The 15,255-nt window shown below is 53.7% G+C and overlaps 2 protein-coding genes across 7 annotated transcripts in view; one reads left to right on the top strand and one right to left on the bottom strand.

Moving 5' to 3' along the window:
• Window positions 1–8,957, bottom strand: part of DIDO1 (death inducer-obliterator 1) — a 51,283-nt gene extending 42,326 nt beyond the window's left edge. For 3 of the 4 annotated variants that reach the window (XM_060124117.1, XM_060124119.1, XM_060124120.1), the window contains exon 1: window positions 8,839–8,957. The gene's annotated coding sequence lies outside the window, so the exon portion shown is untranslated. Of the gene's footprint in view, window positions 1–1,193; window positions 1,285–8,838 lie in introns of those variants that run through there. The other variant, XM_060124118.1, reaches the window with a different exon arrangement.
• Window positions 8,958–9,106: 149 nt separating this feature from the next.
• GID8 (GID complex subunit 8 homolog) lies at window positions 9,107–15,255 on the top strand. Of its 3 annotated transcripts, none has more exons than XM_060124123.1 (6): window positions 9,107–9,292; window positions 9,572–9,665; window positions 11,950–12,079; window positions 12,988–13,184; window positions 13,491–13,688; window positions 14,450–15,255. In XM_060124123.1, the coding sequence occupies exons 3-6, from the start codon at window positions 11,962–11,964 to the stop codon at window positions 14,621–14,623; spliced, it is 687 nt and encodes a 228-aa protein (XP_059980106.1). In that variant the 5' UTR covers window positions 9,107–9,292; window positions 9,572–9,665; window positions 11,950–11,961; the 3' UTR covers window positions 14,624–15,255. The 3 variants fall into 3 exon arrangements, with proteins under 3 accessions (XP_059980106.1, XP_059980104.1, XP_059980105.1); XM_060124121.1 differs by having other exon boundaries at window positions 9,572–9,932; XM_060124122.1 differs by lacking the exon at window positions 9,572–9,665.

The raw sequence follows: 15,255 nt of genomic DNA, 5'->3' as shown, positions 1-15,255 counted from the left end.
TGAGCACACTGAAAAGATCTCAATATCCGTCCTTCCCTCCTGCAAAATACCCAAGTACATGAGGTTCAAATCTCATTCCACCAATGTGTAAATTATATGGATATTATCTAAGGCCAAAACACAAATTAAAGAGTATCTTCAACTTAGCTCAGGTGCTGTCGTTCTAAGGTCCTAACTCTAAGCTCACTGACTGAAGTGCTGGATTCAGAGCAGAAAACCTGCCCTGACCTCCAGAGTTTCCCAACCTGGCGGGGGAGCAACCGAGGGGGAAAGAAAAGTGAGCAAATGAGGGCGTGGGATCTGAGCCCCAAAGACGTGAGCCAGAAAGGGCCCGGCCGGGCACACCTCCGGTGGAAGGTGAACGTTGCCCCTTTCTACTCTGAGGTTGACCAGAAGATAAGATATAACACAAATTTGTGTCCTACATCAAATCGACACGTCGCACAATAAAAGCTAAAAATCCGTATTTTATGGCTAGGCACACACTCTTTAAAAGAGTGAAACAGATTTTCTGAAGGCCTTTTTTGCTTCCTATAGCATCAAATATCACACAACTATCGAAATGTTATTCTTTACAGGAATAGTCGACCAGAAACCAAAACCATCAAGCGAAATAAAAGCAAAAAGAACCACACTTAAAAAAAAAAAACCAGAATGAAACTTCATCTCCTTTAAGGTGTCCAGAGCAACTAGACACTTGATAAAAAACAAAAAACGGAGGGGGGGATTCAATCCTACGTTACACAGTTACTTGAAACAGAATCACTTCCTCCACGCACCAGCAGCGAGACCAGGAACTTCTAGGAAAAAGCATCGCCCTCCTCCTGCACTGCCGCTGGGGGGTCACCGGGCGGCGTCCCGCTCGCGCACCTCTCAAGGCGTCCACACCGTAACCCAGCCCCCAGGACACGCCCGCGGCGGGCGGACCGGGCCGGACCCCGCGGAGTGGACCCTGCCCGGCAGCCCCGGCGCCCCCCGACACCGCCCCCCCGCTCCTGCCCACGGCCCGCGCGTCCCTCCCCCCTCCCCTCGCCCTCCCCGCGGCCGCCGCCATCTTCTCAGCTCGACAGAGCGCGGCTGGGCGCGGGCCCTGCGGCGCCGGGCGGGCCGGGCTCGGGCGCCGCCACCCCCGCCCGTCCCTATGCGGCCTCGCAGCGGCCGACCCTCCGCCCGGCGCCCCGGCCGCCACTCACTGCGCGGGCCTCAGGCCTCCAAGATTTCGCAGCCATTTCCTCCGAGCGCCTCAGAGTGGGCGGGCGGGGTCGACGCCGGCCACCGAGATGCGGGGGGTAGAGGGGCCGCCCGCGCTGAGCGAATAGAAGACGCCGGCCACCGAGACGCGGCGGGTAGAGGAGCCGGCCGCGCCCCGAGAACAGCGGCCCAGCGCGGCTGGCGGAGGAAGGAGCCCGGCCCAGGCCCCGCCCCTACCCTGCGCCGCGCTGTTCCCGAGCCACAGGGCCAAAGCTGAGAGCAGAGGCGGCGCGGCTCCAGTCGGCTGGCCACCCCGGGCCCCAAAAGGGGCCGGGAAGAGGATGGAGGAGCAAGGCGCATCGCTCCTTTCCCACCAGACTGCGTTCCCAGCTTCTCTGGGACTCGAGCCCGCTCCCCACGGGCCAAAGAGCTCAGTGCCCGGGCCGCCCCCCCCTACTCAACCGGGCACACCTGCCCACGAGGGCTGCAGGGCACTTGTCCATCCCCAAATACTCAACAAACGGGCTTCAGAGGGGAAACACCTGCTACCTTGGGACACTGGACAATGGCCCCCGAAGACAGTAACTCCCCGGCCGAGGGCCTTTGTCCCCATCGCTGCCGCTACAGCTCCCTGCTTCCACATTCCTTAGTAGCAGGAACCACTGGGCAAAAAGCAGAAAAGTGCCCTGTGTGCAGTAAAGCTCCACCCGTGACTCTACAGAGGACTGCCACGTGCTTCCGTGAGAACCAGGGGCCTGGGAGCAGGTGTGCTTCTAAATAAACATCTCTGAAGATCACACGGCCTGCCAGGTTCGCAGACTGTCCGTTTTCTTCAAAGGAATCCAACACAGCTTGTTTCTGTTGATGTGATTCCATCAGGACTGCTTCCACGGCCTCTCCCAAGTATGAATCTTGCGCTCTTAGCATCTTGATTGTCTCCAGGTTTGCTCCAGATGGGTGTATGAGAAGTTCATAAACCAGACAGAGTTGGAACTGGCTTGAACCAGCAGTGTGTAAGTGGGTAAGCTGTGTGTAACATGGGACTCATGCTGGGGTGCAGGGGAAGCTCACAGAAGGCCTCCCTGCAAAGGGCTCCCTAAATGGGAGTAGTCGCAACGGGGAAACCCCACCCAGCCTCTTTAGCTGAAAATCTTTACATGAAGCAAACCCAGCAGTAATGTCTTTCTACAAGGTTTTAACTGGCTTGCAGCTTCGGGCGGGTGCTGGGACGCACGAAAGACACAGAGGACCGGGCTGCCAGTGGAACAGGAGGAAGCTCCGGGTGGAAAGCCCAGTGGACAGAAGGGAGGCCCAGAGGGGAAGCTCCGGCTGTATCACTGCAGTACTGGGGGGCTCAGGAGGGCTCTCGGGCAGCAAAGGAAAGGAAACCGTACCCCCACCAGCCCTGCAACTGCGCCTCCCTTTCTGATCTCCCAGCAGGAGCTAGCCCTGACCATGAACCTCCAGGCTCAGGGGCACCTGCCACCTGTGGGAGGAGTCAGGCCCTCGCCCTTCTCCCACCTCTTCAGGTAACTCCAGCTCACCTGTTGTCACTCCTCACGGGAGCTGCTCTTCCCTGGTAAAAAAGGCATTTCTGGAACTTCAGTTTGGATACTTTTTAGTTGAAGTCTACTAGCTAAGGAATACCTTCTCCTAACAACCTTATACCCAGAGGAACAAACAGATTAAAAAGGAGTCTCCAGTTGTCTCAGATTCTTTCCTAAATACCCCAAATACACAAAGAAAAATCCCGAAGTTCAGGGGACAACACGAGTAGCTCAGAGGGCAGGAGGGAGCAGGGAGCTAAATAGGCTTCCAGGACTCAAGGGGGTTTCAGTCTTTGAGAAAATGTATGATTGGTGCTTGCCCAACGTGTGTGGACACCAGGTCCTGCCACCAATACCCATGGACAATTCGGAGGAAATTTATAAAAGCAGAAAAGCACATCTGGAAAAGTCAGCAATCCTTTTACAAGACTGCTTCCTGGCGTTCAGCCTTTTATCACCCCTGAGTTAAAGCCTACTGGCAAGCTGGGTCCTGAGCAGAGCACCCCTCTCCTTGCAGTCAAGTGCAACCCTGAGAGACAAGGCAAGGTGTGTCTGGGCGAGGTGACAGCCAAGCAGCTTTATTGCTACTCTCATTTGGAATTCAAAGGCAAGCAAGCAAGCCAGCGCCCTCCCAGCAGGCAGGCAGAGAAGGGGCTGGGTAGTCAAGGTCTAGGGTGGGGCCACTGCCTGGCCCTGGGCAAGGTCCCCAGTGAACCTGGACCCAAACTCAGACCCAGACCTGGGGCAGAGGAGAGATGCCAGGGAGGAGAGAAGAAGCCAGGGGGCAAAGTCAAGGTGGGACCCCCCCTTAGCTCCTCCTCCCTAGCCTCGGCCAGCAGTTTGGAGGAAAACCCTCAGGGTTTCTTCAGAATAGCTACGCAGGTGCCCTCTGACCCAGGGGTCATGGGCTGCAGGGCTCAGACGTCAGAACAACGCTTGTTACTCCTGCCTTTCAGGGTGGTTCCTGTAACTCTGAGACATCTACTTTTTCCCGTGAGTTTAGTGAAAAGTAAATAAAGTTAACTTCAGAAGAAATACTTTAAAAAGCATAAGGCATAAAAAGTGTATTTCTTTTCTGGTTGGTTTCATCTCTTAGCAGTCTCTAAAGGAACACACCAAATGAAAAAGCCAGAAAAATCAACGCCTTTCACAGATTTTGACAGAAAAGCAGTTTAAGAGTAAAGTAGAAACACCATTTGGTGTACTGGATCCACCACCGCACTGTGCCCAGATACACCGTTTACCCTCATCATACCACAAAGTACGTAACAGGAAAAGGGAGAAACAAGCCCACAGATCTGAACCGAATTCCTAGGGCAGCTGGTGAGCAGGAACCTCCACAGGCTGGGAGAGAACAGTCAACTGAGACGGGAGGGCCCAGGGCAGGGCCGCTGACACCAGTCCTCGCTCGGCCCGCACCTGGCCTGTGGGGCCTCAGGGGCAGGCACACAGCGACAAATAGCTGTACCGCCTACAATTTAAGAGATTCGTTTTTTCTGAAAGAAAATACTTGAAAAGTGAAAGATAGTTGAAAGTCAGGTCTAACAGTGGCTTTCTGGATTTGTCCAAAAGAGAAAAAAATGTATAAATTCCTGCTCTTGCCTGGGTCACAAAAACAAAATGGTGAAAGAGAGAAAAGAGTATTTGAAGAAAATACCAACAAGAGTAACACAGGTTGAGCTATTATTAATTTCAAAAGGATACCCAAAAGGTTTTATTCTGGGGTATCCCTGATTTCAATGAAATCAATACCCATAAATTACCCTTTTCAATACCAAAATAGTTTTGAGTTCCAAATTGAACCAACTGCTTCTGAAATTTAGAAACCCAAGGAGAAACAGGATCTCCCAAATCTGTCTACAGAAGGTAGGAGGACAAGAACGTTGCCTTTTACAGCTACACAGAAAAGTGACAAATCTTGGGAGTCTGTCAGACATACAAAATTCCTCTCGTTCAATGGAAAGTAAAAACATTTAAAAGAGTAAATATAAGAGGACTTTAAAGTCAAAAAAGAAAATCAATTTGGCGAGTGTTTTTTAAAAGAACGCGTGGGTATCGATTGAAAAAATGCCTCATCTTCATTCAGTGCTTCCGTCTCCCAAGTCAGACATGTGATCAGAACTGGGCTCACGCAAAAACAAAACCACCAAAACCAACAGAAACCAGAAACCCCTCAAAGCATATACAGATACACAGCTACGCACGGGTACGCTATAGGCGTTTATATATACACGTGCATGTGTCTGTATGGATCTCCGATGTGTGCATCAAAGCCCTAACCAGCCAGGTGTGAAGGGAAGGGTCAAATTCAGCAGAGACAGTCTGCGAGCAGCGCACTGACTGGTAGCCTTGTGAGCACGCTGCCTGTGCCCCTCCGTCCGGCCCCCACCCCACCCCAAGCGGTTCAGGTGGCACCGTGCTGGACTCAATTTACGTTACAACCTCTGCAGGAGTTAAAAGGTCAAGAAAACTATTACTCTAAAATATTACTTTACCCATCCAAAGAAACTTATGACGAAACCAGTGCTTTCTGATTTAGTGATATAATCGAGAAAGGGAAATACAATCCCGCAAGGAGGGGGAAGGCGACCACCTCAGACCCCATTACACGTGCTTCACAGGGTCTTGAATACATGCAGCAGAACTAAACAGTAACAACAGTCTTCCTTACTCCTTCCAACAGCTTCACAGAGAAACTGAAGACAAGATACCGTGTGACGCTAAGGCTATGGGAACTGACTTTTTGGAGTTTACTGCCCACTTGTGGTAACGATTCCCAGCAGCAACAATCAATCAGCTTATACCTTATCCTGAAGAATCAGGGTTGATTTGCCAAATCCCCTGGAAAGCAGAGCTCCAGCATGTAGGGGTTTGATTTTATGCTTTGAGGGTATGAGAATAAGACAGAAACGCCCTCCAAAATACTGCAATTCTGTAAAACATGGCTGATACCCAGGTTGTTGAACAGTCCAGGATTTTATTAAAGGAGCACTGTGTATTTTATTCTCAAAACGCATTTCCTTTTTTTTAATTTTTTTTTTTTTTTTTGCAGTACGCGGGCCTCTCACTGCTGTGGCCTCTCCCGTTGCGGAGCACAGGCTCCGGACGCACAGGCTCAGCGGCCATGGCTCACGGGCCCAGCCGCTCCGCGGCATGTGGGATCTTCCCGGACCGGGGCACGAACCCGTGTCCCCTGCATCGGCAGGCGGACTCTCAGCCACTGCGCCACCAGGGAAGCCCTGTACTTCCTTTTTTAAAAACTCTTGCCTGCTCTTTTAAAACTAATAAACCTTAACATCTCTCTTTAAAGAACTGCTGATCTGTGAATCACTACCTTGTACATCTGGAACATATAATATTGTACATCAACTATACCTCAATTAAAAAAAAAAGAAAAGAAAACCAATTACAAAGAGAGAGAAAAAAGAACTGTTAATCTGTCAGAATGAAACTCTCCATCAGGGCTTGGAGAAGAGCAGAAGCTCTGGGCCCCTGCCTTCCTATCACGAAGTCAGTCAACCACCCCAAGGGGCTGAAATCTTGGTCAACCTGCTCACTGCCCCAGATGATGACCAACGTGGCCCTGCACCCCCAGCTGCTTCCTGCTCCCCGCTCCCCTGTTGCATGCGGGTGTCTTCAGGGCTCGGCCCAGGCCGTCTCTCTTTTCACTGCGTACTCATCATCCGGGGCCTCACGCCCTCCTGGCCGTGCGGCTGTCCTTTACTATCCACTCGTCTGTTCCCCTAACCTCTCCACTAGATGCCTCAAATGCACCGCAAAGCCTAACGCATGCGAAACGAGCTCCTGACTTCTGAGCTCCCCGCTGATCCCGGCCCTCCTCTGGTGTCCCCATTCAGTGGCGGCCCGGCCCTGGGAACCCAAAGGCACAAGCCCGAAGCCCAGGGTTCTCTCCGACACACCGGCCTCCCCCTCAGCCATCAAACCCCATGGCTTTAGCATTTCCCGTGACCAAGTCCACCTGCGAGCTCCTCTGCACACATGCTGCAGGGCCCTAGGCGCCTCTCAGTGTTAGACACCCCACCCCATCTCAGCTCACCGCGATCTGACATCTTCCGCCTTCACCGGCTCACCGAACTTCTTGCCCTGTCACAAGGGCAGCTTTTGGTGAACGTCAAGTGGCCCGCCCCAGCCAGTGGCTCTGCTGGAAGCTGCGCCCCGAGGCTCCTGGAGAGCCCGGCAGCAGCGCTCCGGCCCTTGCTCCCCGCTCCTCCTCTCCACGGACTTCCTCCAAGTAATACGTTTACGGACTCTCACGAGGTGTCACCAAGAAACCTGCACTTCCAGCCTCATCGTTCCCTCCAGCGTTCCATGGTCTACCCTGGGCCCCTAACCACCCCTTCCCTCCTCCCATCTAACTCCTCACCCTGCCGGCTCTTCCTCAGTTGGCGCCACCATCGACCCCACCAACCAGGCTACGCATCCGAGCGCCATTCTCGACTTCTTCCTCTGCTCTCACTCCACTGGGACTAACTTCCCGTCCTCTGTCCTTTTTTGCTGAGACTGCTTCTAGCGAAGGTCCTCACCCTCACTCATCTATTCCTCCACATTCTCAGCAAGTATCTACAGAACCCCTGCTACATACTAGCCGCTTCAGCTCTTATGAAGGTCATGTGTTGGTGGTGGTGAACTGTGACACACTAACAGGCATCAGTGACATAGAACGGTGTGCTGAAGGCAACGAAGGAATCGTTTAGGGACCACGTGAACACGAAGGGGTGGCACGACATCCTGCTTGTCGGGATGGTGTCCCCACTCCCAGGAGTTGGCCTCAGGAGCGCTGCACGCAGACCCAGCTCCTGAGAGCCCAGAGTCAGGGTAGGAGTGGTGAGTCTTTCAGCTGTGCTCACTCTACACAGGCAACTGGAGAGTTGCCGATGGGTGTGAAGAGGGAGCCAGGGACAAAGAGAGATGATCCTGCCTGAAGTGTGGGTTTCAAAAAGCAGCCGGAAAAAAAAAAAAAAAAAAAAAAGCAGCCGGTATCTAGACAGAATTCAGGCTGTGCAGGACCACTTCTGGGGGTGACGGGCCATTAACCTATGACCCGCACAGAAGGTGCAGATGGACCTTCTTTAGAACTCTCTAGCCTCTTAGGGCACCAGATTTTTGCTCCCTTGAAAAGAATTTTTAAAATCTGCACCCCCTCGCCCATTATAAAGTTGACATCTAAAGTTGTTTATAGGATTAAGTACTTGAAGAGGATGTAATTACAGACATATACTGCATTTGCGTCTGCGTTTTAAATAGATTTGGTCAAAGCTCTGGACCTGCAGATTTAGCTCATTTGACTAACCCTAATGGTAAATATCTACAATTAGTCGTCACTGTCAAACCTATTTGCCAAATTCCACTTACTTTCTGCAAGAAGTCCCATACCACTTCCACGTTATTTAGTTCACTCCCCAGCAATCACAGGAAACCAACTAACCCCCGAATTCTAACTCAGGAGGGCACCGGACTTCATCCGATGGAGTAAAGGGCTGCCCCTCAATTTCCTTCCTGAAGGGTTCCAAAATCTTTTAACTTTACTCTCCAGAAACGGGAAAACGAGACCCTGATCTGAAGGAATCTGCACTCTTCTCCAGCAGACGGACAGTAATAACCAAATAAACGCGCAAATGACTTTCTGCGTCTCCGCGACCACCAGGTCCCGGCCGCAGCATCTCGGGGCCCTTGTCGCACAGGCCTGCAGTCCCCGCCCAACCCGAGCGCGGCTTAGGGACCACGGGCTGTAAAGACCACCAGGCCTGGGACTGCAGGGATCACGGGCGGGAAAAACCACTAGGCCCCGCGCCGCAGGGACCACAGGCGGAAAAGGCCCCCGGGTCCCCGGAAGGTTCCCCGAAGGCAGGCCCGTCCGGGTTGACTCAGGCGGCAGCGAGCGGGTGCGCGCTCCCCGCCGCGGTCGCGTGCCCGGGAACCTGCCCCAACCGTCGGAACCGAGAGCTCCCGCCGGCCGAGTTCGGGAGGCTCCTCCCGGGCCTGCGCGAAGGCGAACACCGGGTTGGCAAGGACCCCGCCTCTGGGCTGCGCGGAGCACCGGCGCCTGTCCCCCCTTCCCGCCCCATGCCCTCGGGCTCACACAAACGACTGGAGGGACGCTGGGACCTTAGCCTCCGACTCAGTCCAGATGTCGCCGTCCCGGCTCGAAGTTCCCCCACAACGACGCCTCCACGGCCGCCATCTTATCCAGAGGCGGCCACCGCCTTTTGACTCTCGCGCCAATCCGTAGAGCCAGGGCGCCGTGAGAGGAGTTCTGCGCAAGGACGGAAGCGGGAGTCCCGCGCTTCCGGGCGGCCGCCGCGACCCGCACCCTCGCGAGAGCCCTTGATTGGCTGTCGGCTTGCAATCTCGCGATTTCGCGGGAAGTGGCTGAGGGGGCGGCCGCCGGTGCGTCTGCCCTCCCGTTCCCCGCCTCCGCCGCGGCCCCCGCCTCTGCCTCCCCCTCCCCGGCGCCGCCGCCGCCCCTTTCCCGCCCGGGCCGGCACCCCGAGCGGCCGCGGAGACCGCGCAGCGCGGCAGGCGGGATCCTCACGGTAAGATGGCCGCGGCGGGCCCAGGCGGTCGGGCGGAGCGTCCCCGCGAGAGCGCGGCGAAGCGGGGCGGGGAGGCGGAGGGTCAGGCAGGGGCCGGGGCCAGGGAGGGGTCGAGGCGGCCCGGGAAGGGGACGGGCCAGGCCGCGGGGGTGCACCGACTGGCCGACCGCGCCGGGGGGCCTTCCGGGGTTGGGGGTCCGAGCAGGTGTCATCGGGCCGCGTTGTCCGGGGAGGCGGCGCCCTCGGGGTTTGCAGGTCCAAATGTCCCCTTCTCCTAAGGCGACGGAGCCCGAGCGCCGAGACTCGGTGTTTGTTGTTGACGAAGCGCGTTTCGAGGGAGGTCTGCACATTCCGAGGCGGCGCCTACTAGGAGGTGATAGTTCTCGACACGTCGCACAGGTGTCTCTGCGACGGGAACCGTTTCTACCCGGAACCGCGTCCGAGCAGAGGCTGAGCTGCAGAGGCCGGACGTTGCTCTTGCGAGCAAGTGTTCCTCGCTGTCCGCAATGGGATGTTAAATTATGTCTGTGGGATTTTTAACTGCTGAGTTCTTCCTGCACAAAACAGAATGAGACAGTTCTCCAAAGTTGTTACTTTTTCAAACGTCGCTCTGTCGTCCAGGACTGAGAATTTGATCTGAGTGAGTTACACCACTGGCGCGTAGCTTGGAGAGATGGGTCCTTGGGTGAGGGACAGCACATCTTGATTGTCTTAGGACAAGTGTTCTTCTGCGGATTAGAGTTGGGCATGGCATCCCCCCACGGACCGAGAACTTTGTCTTGTACCCCTTTGCTTCCCCACCTACACTCTCTCCCTGGGCGATCTTTGGCGAACTCTTGGCTTTCAGTCATTTTGTGGCGGATGTTTCCCTAATTGTTTCCAGCGCTGAGCTCAGGACCTGTAATCCAGGTGCCTGCTTGACTTCTCCAGCTGTGGGTCTGATAGCCCAAACTTGCCCGGCTCCTCAGACCTGTTCCTCTCCTCATTTGTGGCTCCATCCTGCAAGGTCTCAAGCTTGAAACCCCACCATGGTCCCTGAGTCTTCCGTTCTTTTATCCTTCCACGCTGGGTCCAGCAGCAAGGCGCCCTGGCTCCGTGCACAGAGTCTTGATGGGCTGTGCTAAGTGGCTCTTCTGCTGCCGTCCTCTCTTGTTTGGGTGGCTCCTCACTGGTATTCCTGCTCAGCTCTCACCACCCCACGGTCATCCCATGTCCACTGGGCACCAGAGCTGTCTTTTATTTTTTTTTTAATTGGTTTGGCATGTGCTTTGCTACGTATAAAGTAATATCCACAACGTCCATGTCAGTTACAAAGGATAAAACTGACGTGGACGGTGGTGGGCTCACCACCCATCGCGAGAGCCCAGCTGGTGCTCCCAGGGCTCCCTTTCCTTGGTAACCATCTCCTGAGTTTCATGTCTCGTGCCCTTACTTAAAACAGTGGCAAAACGGTTTTGCTACGAACGTATGAGTGTATTTACTGCTAAGCAAGCATTGTACAGCTTGTCTTGCTTTTGTTCTTTACAAACCGCCGCACTGGGGTCTCCGCTGTGACTTGCTCTCTTCGTCCAGCTGGTTTGTAAGTCCCCCATGTGGTCACATTCATTTATTTTACTTGCTTTAGTAAATCCTGTTTCGTGGATACAGTCACAGTCCCTTCTCAGTAGTTCTAAAATCCACATAACTCTGAAAACCAAAAGTTTTTGGTTTTCTTTTTAATCTATTAGATGGCAAAACCTCACCTGCCAAAGGTTGTTTAGTAGCTTCTGTTCCACTTGGTATGAGGCCTCATACGTTTCACTGAAGAAGTCATATCTGATCACGGGGTGCTGCCCCACACCGCAGAGGGGATGGCGTACGATACGTGGTCAAATGTGCAGAGAGTCTTTGTGCAGCCTGGACAGTTCTGAAGTCCGAAACCCACCTGCCCCAAGGTTTTGGTCCTATGGGACTGTGGTCCTGTGAACCACAGTCTATTTGTCTGTGCTGCTGTTGGCTGAACATCCGGGTGGATGGCTTCCATGTTGTCGCCATCCCGAGCAGTGTCTCTGTGGACAGGCTCGTCTGTGTCTGGGTCTCAGTCTCCAGGAGTAGAAGAGCCGGCTGTGAGGGGCACATGTGCGCAGCCTTGCAAAGCGATGCCAAGTGTTTTTGCTGTGCGGTCCGTTCTGACCGCAGGGTAAAGGGGTTCAGGAGAACTCCACGTCTTTGTGAACACTTGGTGTTGTCAGACCGCTTCATTTTTCTCAGTCTGAAGGGGGTGTGATGTGGGCTTCTCTGGAGAACACACATCGCAGCACGTGATTCTTCAGCCTGTACCTCTCGTGGCTGCCCTTCGTGCTTAGAGGGGAGTCCATCTAGATCCCCCTTGTCCTGGAGGGCCTTAATCGGACCCCAGCCGACCCTTGACCTCCTGGTCCTAAGACCCTTGGCTCTTCCTCTCGTTCATCCTACCTTCCAAACACCCCAACCTTCTCTTTGGTCCCTGAATCTGTGTTTGAGTCTCAGGCCCTTTGCATGTGCTGTTTTCCACATTTTAAGTATCTTCCCACTCTCCCTTTTACTTCCTGCTCTGTCGCCGTGTTTATGTCTGAAGTGATCGCAATTGTCATAGAATTCTTCACCGATTCTTAAAATATTACCTTTTTTCCCTGTAGAAATAAATCAGAATGAGTTATACAGAAAAACCCGATGAAATCACAAAGGATGAGTGGATGGAAAAGCTCAATAACTTACACGTCCAGCGAGCAGACATGAACCGTCTCATCATGAACTACTTGGTCACAGGTAAGGGGTGTGACGAGGGTGCTGCCCCTTGGACATCCTTATCCCTTTCTGTGCACACAGTCAGGACTTACTGAAGTTTTGTGGTGCACTTGTGTTCAGGCGTCATGAAAATGCAGTGTTCTTTTGATAAACTTGTAGTTACGGATTTAAAGAGATATCCTCTTCCGGAGATGAGATCATGATTCTGGGTCTCTGAGACCTAAGGAAAAAACCTGTTTCTTGGCCTTTGACGTTTTTGCAATTGATCAGCATAATTAAGAAAGTGCTGAAGTACGTTTAAAACCCAAGTAATTAACCTCTTCTGGCCAGTCTGGTAAATGATACTGGACTGTTTCTAGAAGATGTATCCAACTCAAGAAAGGGGGAAGGGCATATGGAAGGAAACGCACATGCTCTGCGGCTAACACTCAGTCCTCCTTGACACTGGGAAGCAAAAGGGTAACTCTGTACGTGGTGAGAAAACCCACATGTTTCCAGAAAGTCAGTCTCCTTTCTGTGAGTTCCCAGTGGCCACCACCCCTCCCATCAGTCTCTGATGTTGAAGAGAATTGTAAACTCACTAAGAGTGGGAGTAGCCAGGGCCTTGCAGGCTGAGAGGGCCTTGCTTCCCCTGGAGCAGGTTGGCAGCTTCTCTGCACTGGGCCTGGACCGCAGCCCTCCACCAGCACCCGTCCTCACCTGGCTGGGAGGTTAGAGCGTTTGGGGTGTGGGGGGAAGGAAATGAAGTCCTACTTCTGCATTTCTGGGACATAACTGGTAAGTCACAAAGGTATTAAACCCAGATCCCCAAGAAAGTGCGGTTATAGCAGAGGCTTTTTATTCAAGGTGGTGGGCTTTCTGGAGACAAAAGGGCTTTGCGTTGATGTCTTGCTGACCTTCCGAGCAGTGAGGATGGTTTTCATTTCCAGAGGGCTTTAAGGAAGCAGCAGAGAAGTTTCGGATGGAATCTGGGATCGAACCTAGTGTTGATCTAGAAACGCTCGACGAGCGAATCAAAATCCGGGAGATGATACTGGAAGGCCAGATTCCCGAGGCCATCGCACTGGTCAACAGCCTCCACCCGGAGCTTCTGGACACAAACCGCTATCTTTACTTCCACCTACAAGTGAGTCTGGTTTACGGATGCTTGACAAATTAAGGTTCTTTATGGGATTCAGAAGTAACGAGGCTAATTCGCCTTAATAGAACGTTGCTTTAATTGACGTGGGGAAGGGGTTAGAGTTAGCTGCTCTTCTGTGTATCTCAGAAGCTGTTTCTTGCTTTAAAAATGCAAATGTAATAACTCGGAGTTGCTAGACAACTCTGTCCTTTGAGAGGCCCTTTCCATGAGAAGCAGGCGCGACCGCGGGGGTGTCACTGGCCGAGTGGCCAGGCGCCTGGCGCTCACCCCGTCTGCCTGGGCCCCGACCAGCAACAGCACCTGATCGAGCTGATCCGCCAGCGGGAGACGGAGGCGGCGCTGGAGTTCGCACAGACCCAGCTGGCCGAGCAGGGCGAGGAGAGCCGGGAGTGCCTGACCGAGATGGAACGCACGCTGGCCCTGTTGGCCTTCGACAACCCCGAGGACTCGCCCTTCGGAGACCTGCTCAACATGATGCAGAGGCAGAAGGTGGGTGCCAGGCGGGTAGGGGGCTTCCGTCTGCATCCTCCACAGATGTTCACAGGATTTCCAAAGAAACGGGGCGGTGGGTGGGTGGTGTCGAACGGGAGGGTGTTTCTGGCCGGGACGCTGCTGGGAGGGCCTCGGCTGTTCCCTAGCTGACACTTCCACTGTGTCACACCGGGAGCCCAGGGCGTCGCAGCTGTTACAAAGCAGGCAAGCCTCTTCGCCCATTTTTCTTGTTTATCTGAGCCTTCTTCCTGTATAGCTGGAGACTCGTAGGAAGAGGGGTTTCAAGTACCTTTTGATTAAAAGCCCACACTTGCTTTGGACACTTTTGCGCGCCCTGTCGCAGCCTCTGTGTCCCCGCCGGCATGGTGGCTTCCCCGCCACCCTCCGCTCCCCTGGAACGAGGGTGTCCTTGGGGTCCACCTCAGGTGTCGTCCTGGGGCTTGTTAGGCTGGAACCGGTCCCACCCCCACCCTGGTCTGCCCTCTCTGCCAGGCCCCTCGTGCCCAGCTTCTGGCATGTCACTGCCGTCCAGGCCGGATGTGATATCTGCTGACCACACTGTGAGCTCCTCTGGACAAGTAGTGTGCTTTACATCCTCTGGAGTGCCTGACGGTCACAGGCTTTATGTTTGTTAAATAAGTAACCAGCTTCTCACATAAAATTGGTTTCTAGGACGCACGAAATGCATCTTGTGATGGACCCCTTTTGCGGGCGCTCTGCGTGTGTGGTGGTTTTTATTGGCTGCCTTTATTTTCTAGGTGTGGAGTGAAGTGAACCAAGCTGTCCTGGATTATGAAAATCGTGAGTCAACACCCAAGCTGGCAAAGTTACTGAAACTACTCCTTTGGGCTCAGAATGAGCTGGACCAGAAGAAAGTCAAATATCCCAAAATGACAGACCTCAGCAAAGGCGTGATCGAGGAGCCCAAGTAGAGTCTGGGCGGGGGCCCCATTTCACCGCCGGGCCGGCAGAGCACCGTCTGGGACTGAAGATTTTTACGGCAGCAGAGAACTCTTTCCTCCCCCCTTTTACTTTTTTTTTTTTGACCCAAAATCTTTTCAGAAGGGAAAAGTAGCCCTTTTAAGTGCTGGAGAACGTGCGGTGAAAGACACCGTCTCCTCCGGAAGGCTGGTGAGGACCACAGCATGGCCTGACCTCCGTGCTCTGGGCGTCTCGGCTCCCAAGGCGCCGCATCTTAGGGACACTGGTCCACCCCGCGGCCGCCGCCCGGAGCACCGGGGCAGCACTGATGGCCGTCTTGCTCTCTGTTTGTGTCTGGACAGACAGCGCATCCTCATCTTCCCACATCTCGGCTGGCCTTCGTGTAGAAGTATTTCCTTCCCCCCTTGGTTTTTGGTTTGTTTTTGTTTTTTCATAGGAAAGACTATATAAATTTGTAAATCCCAATTCAAAGACTTCTTTCGTGTGCGGGTCCTGAGTTTGATTTTTTTCCCTTTTGGTCTGGGTTGTGTGGCTTTGGGGGAGATAAGTGCGTGCGTGCGTGTGTATATGAGGGGCGGGCTGTGTGTTTTTTAAATTTTTAAATATATATTTTGGTGCTGTA

Source organism: Lagenorhynchus albirostris, chromosome 15 (genome assembly GCF_949774975.1).
Source record: "Lagenorhynchus albirostris chromosome 15, mLagAlb1.1, whole genome shotgun sequence".
Lineage (NCBI taxonomy): Eukaryota > Metazoa > Chordata > Mammalia > Artiodactyla > Delphinidae > Lagenorhynchus > Lagenorhynchus albirostris.
The sequence above is the reverse complement of the archived record's forward strand: the minus strand, read 5'-3'. Positions and strand labels throughout refer to the sequence as shown.

What these genes read in the sequence shown, in the direction of transcription:
- GID8 (XM_060124122.1), top strand. Translation starts at nt 11,962, where the DNA reads ATGAGTTATACAGAAAAACCCGATGAAATCACAAAGGATGAGTGGATG. An exon ending in ATCTTTACTTCCACCTACAA is followed by an intron (nt 13,185 to 13,490) that starts GTGAGTCTGGTT and finishes GGCCCCGACCAG; the next exon opens with CAACAGCACCTGATCGAGCT. An exon ending in ACATGATGCAGAGGCAGAAG is followed by an intron (nt 13,689 to 14,449) that starts GTGGGTGCCAGG and finishes TTTATTTTCTAG; the next exon opens with GTGTGGAGTGAAGTGAACCA.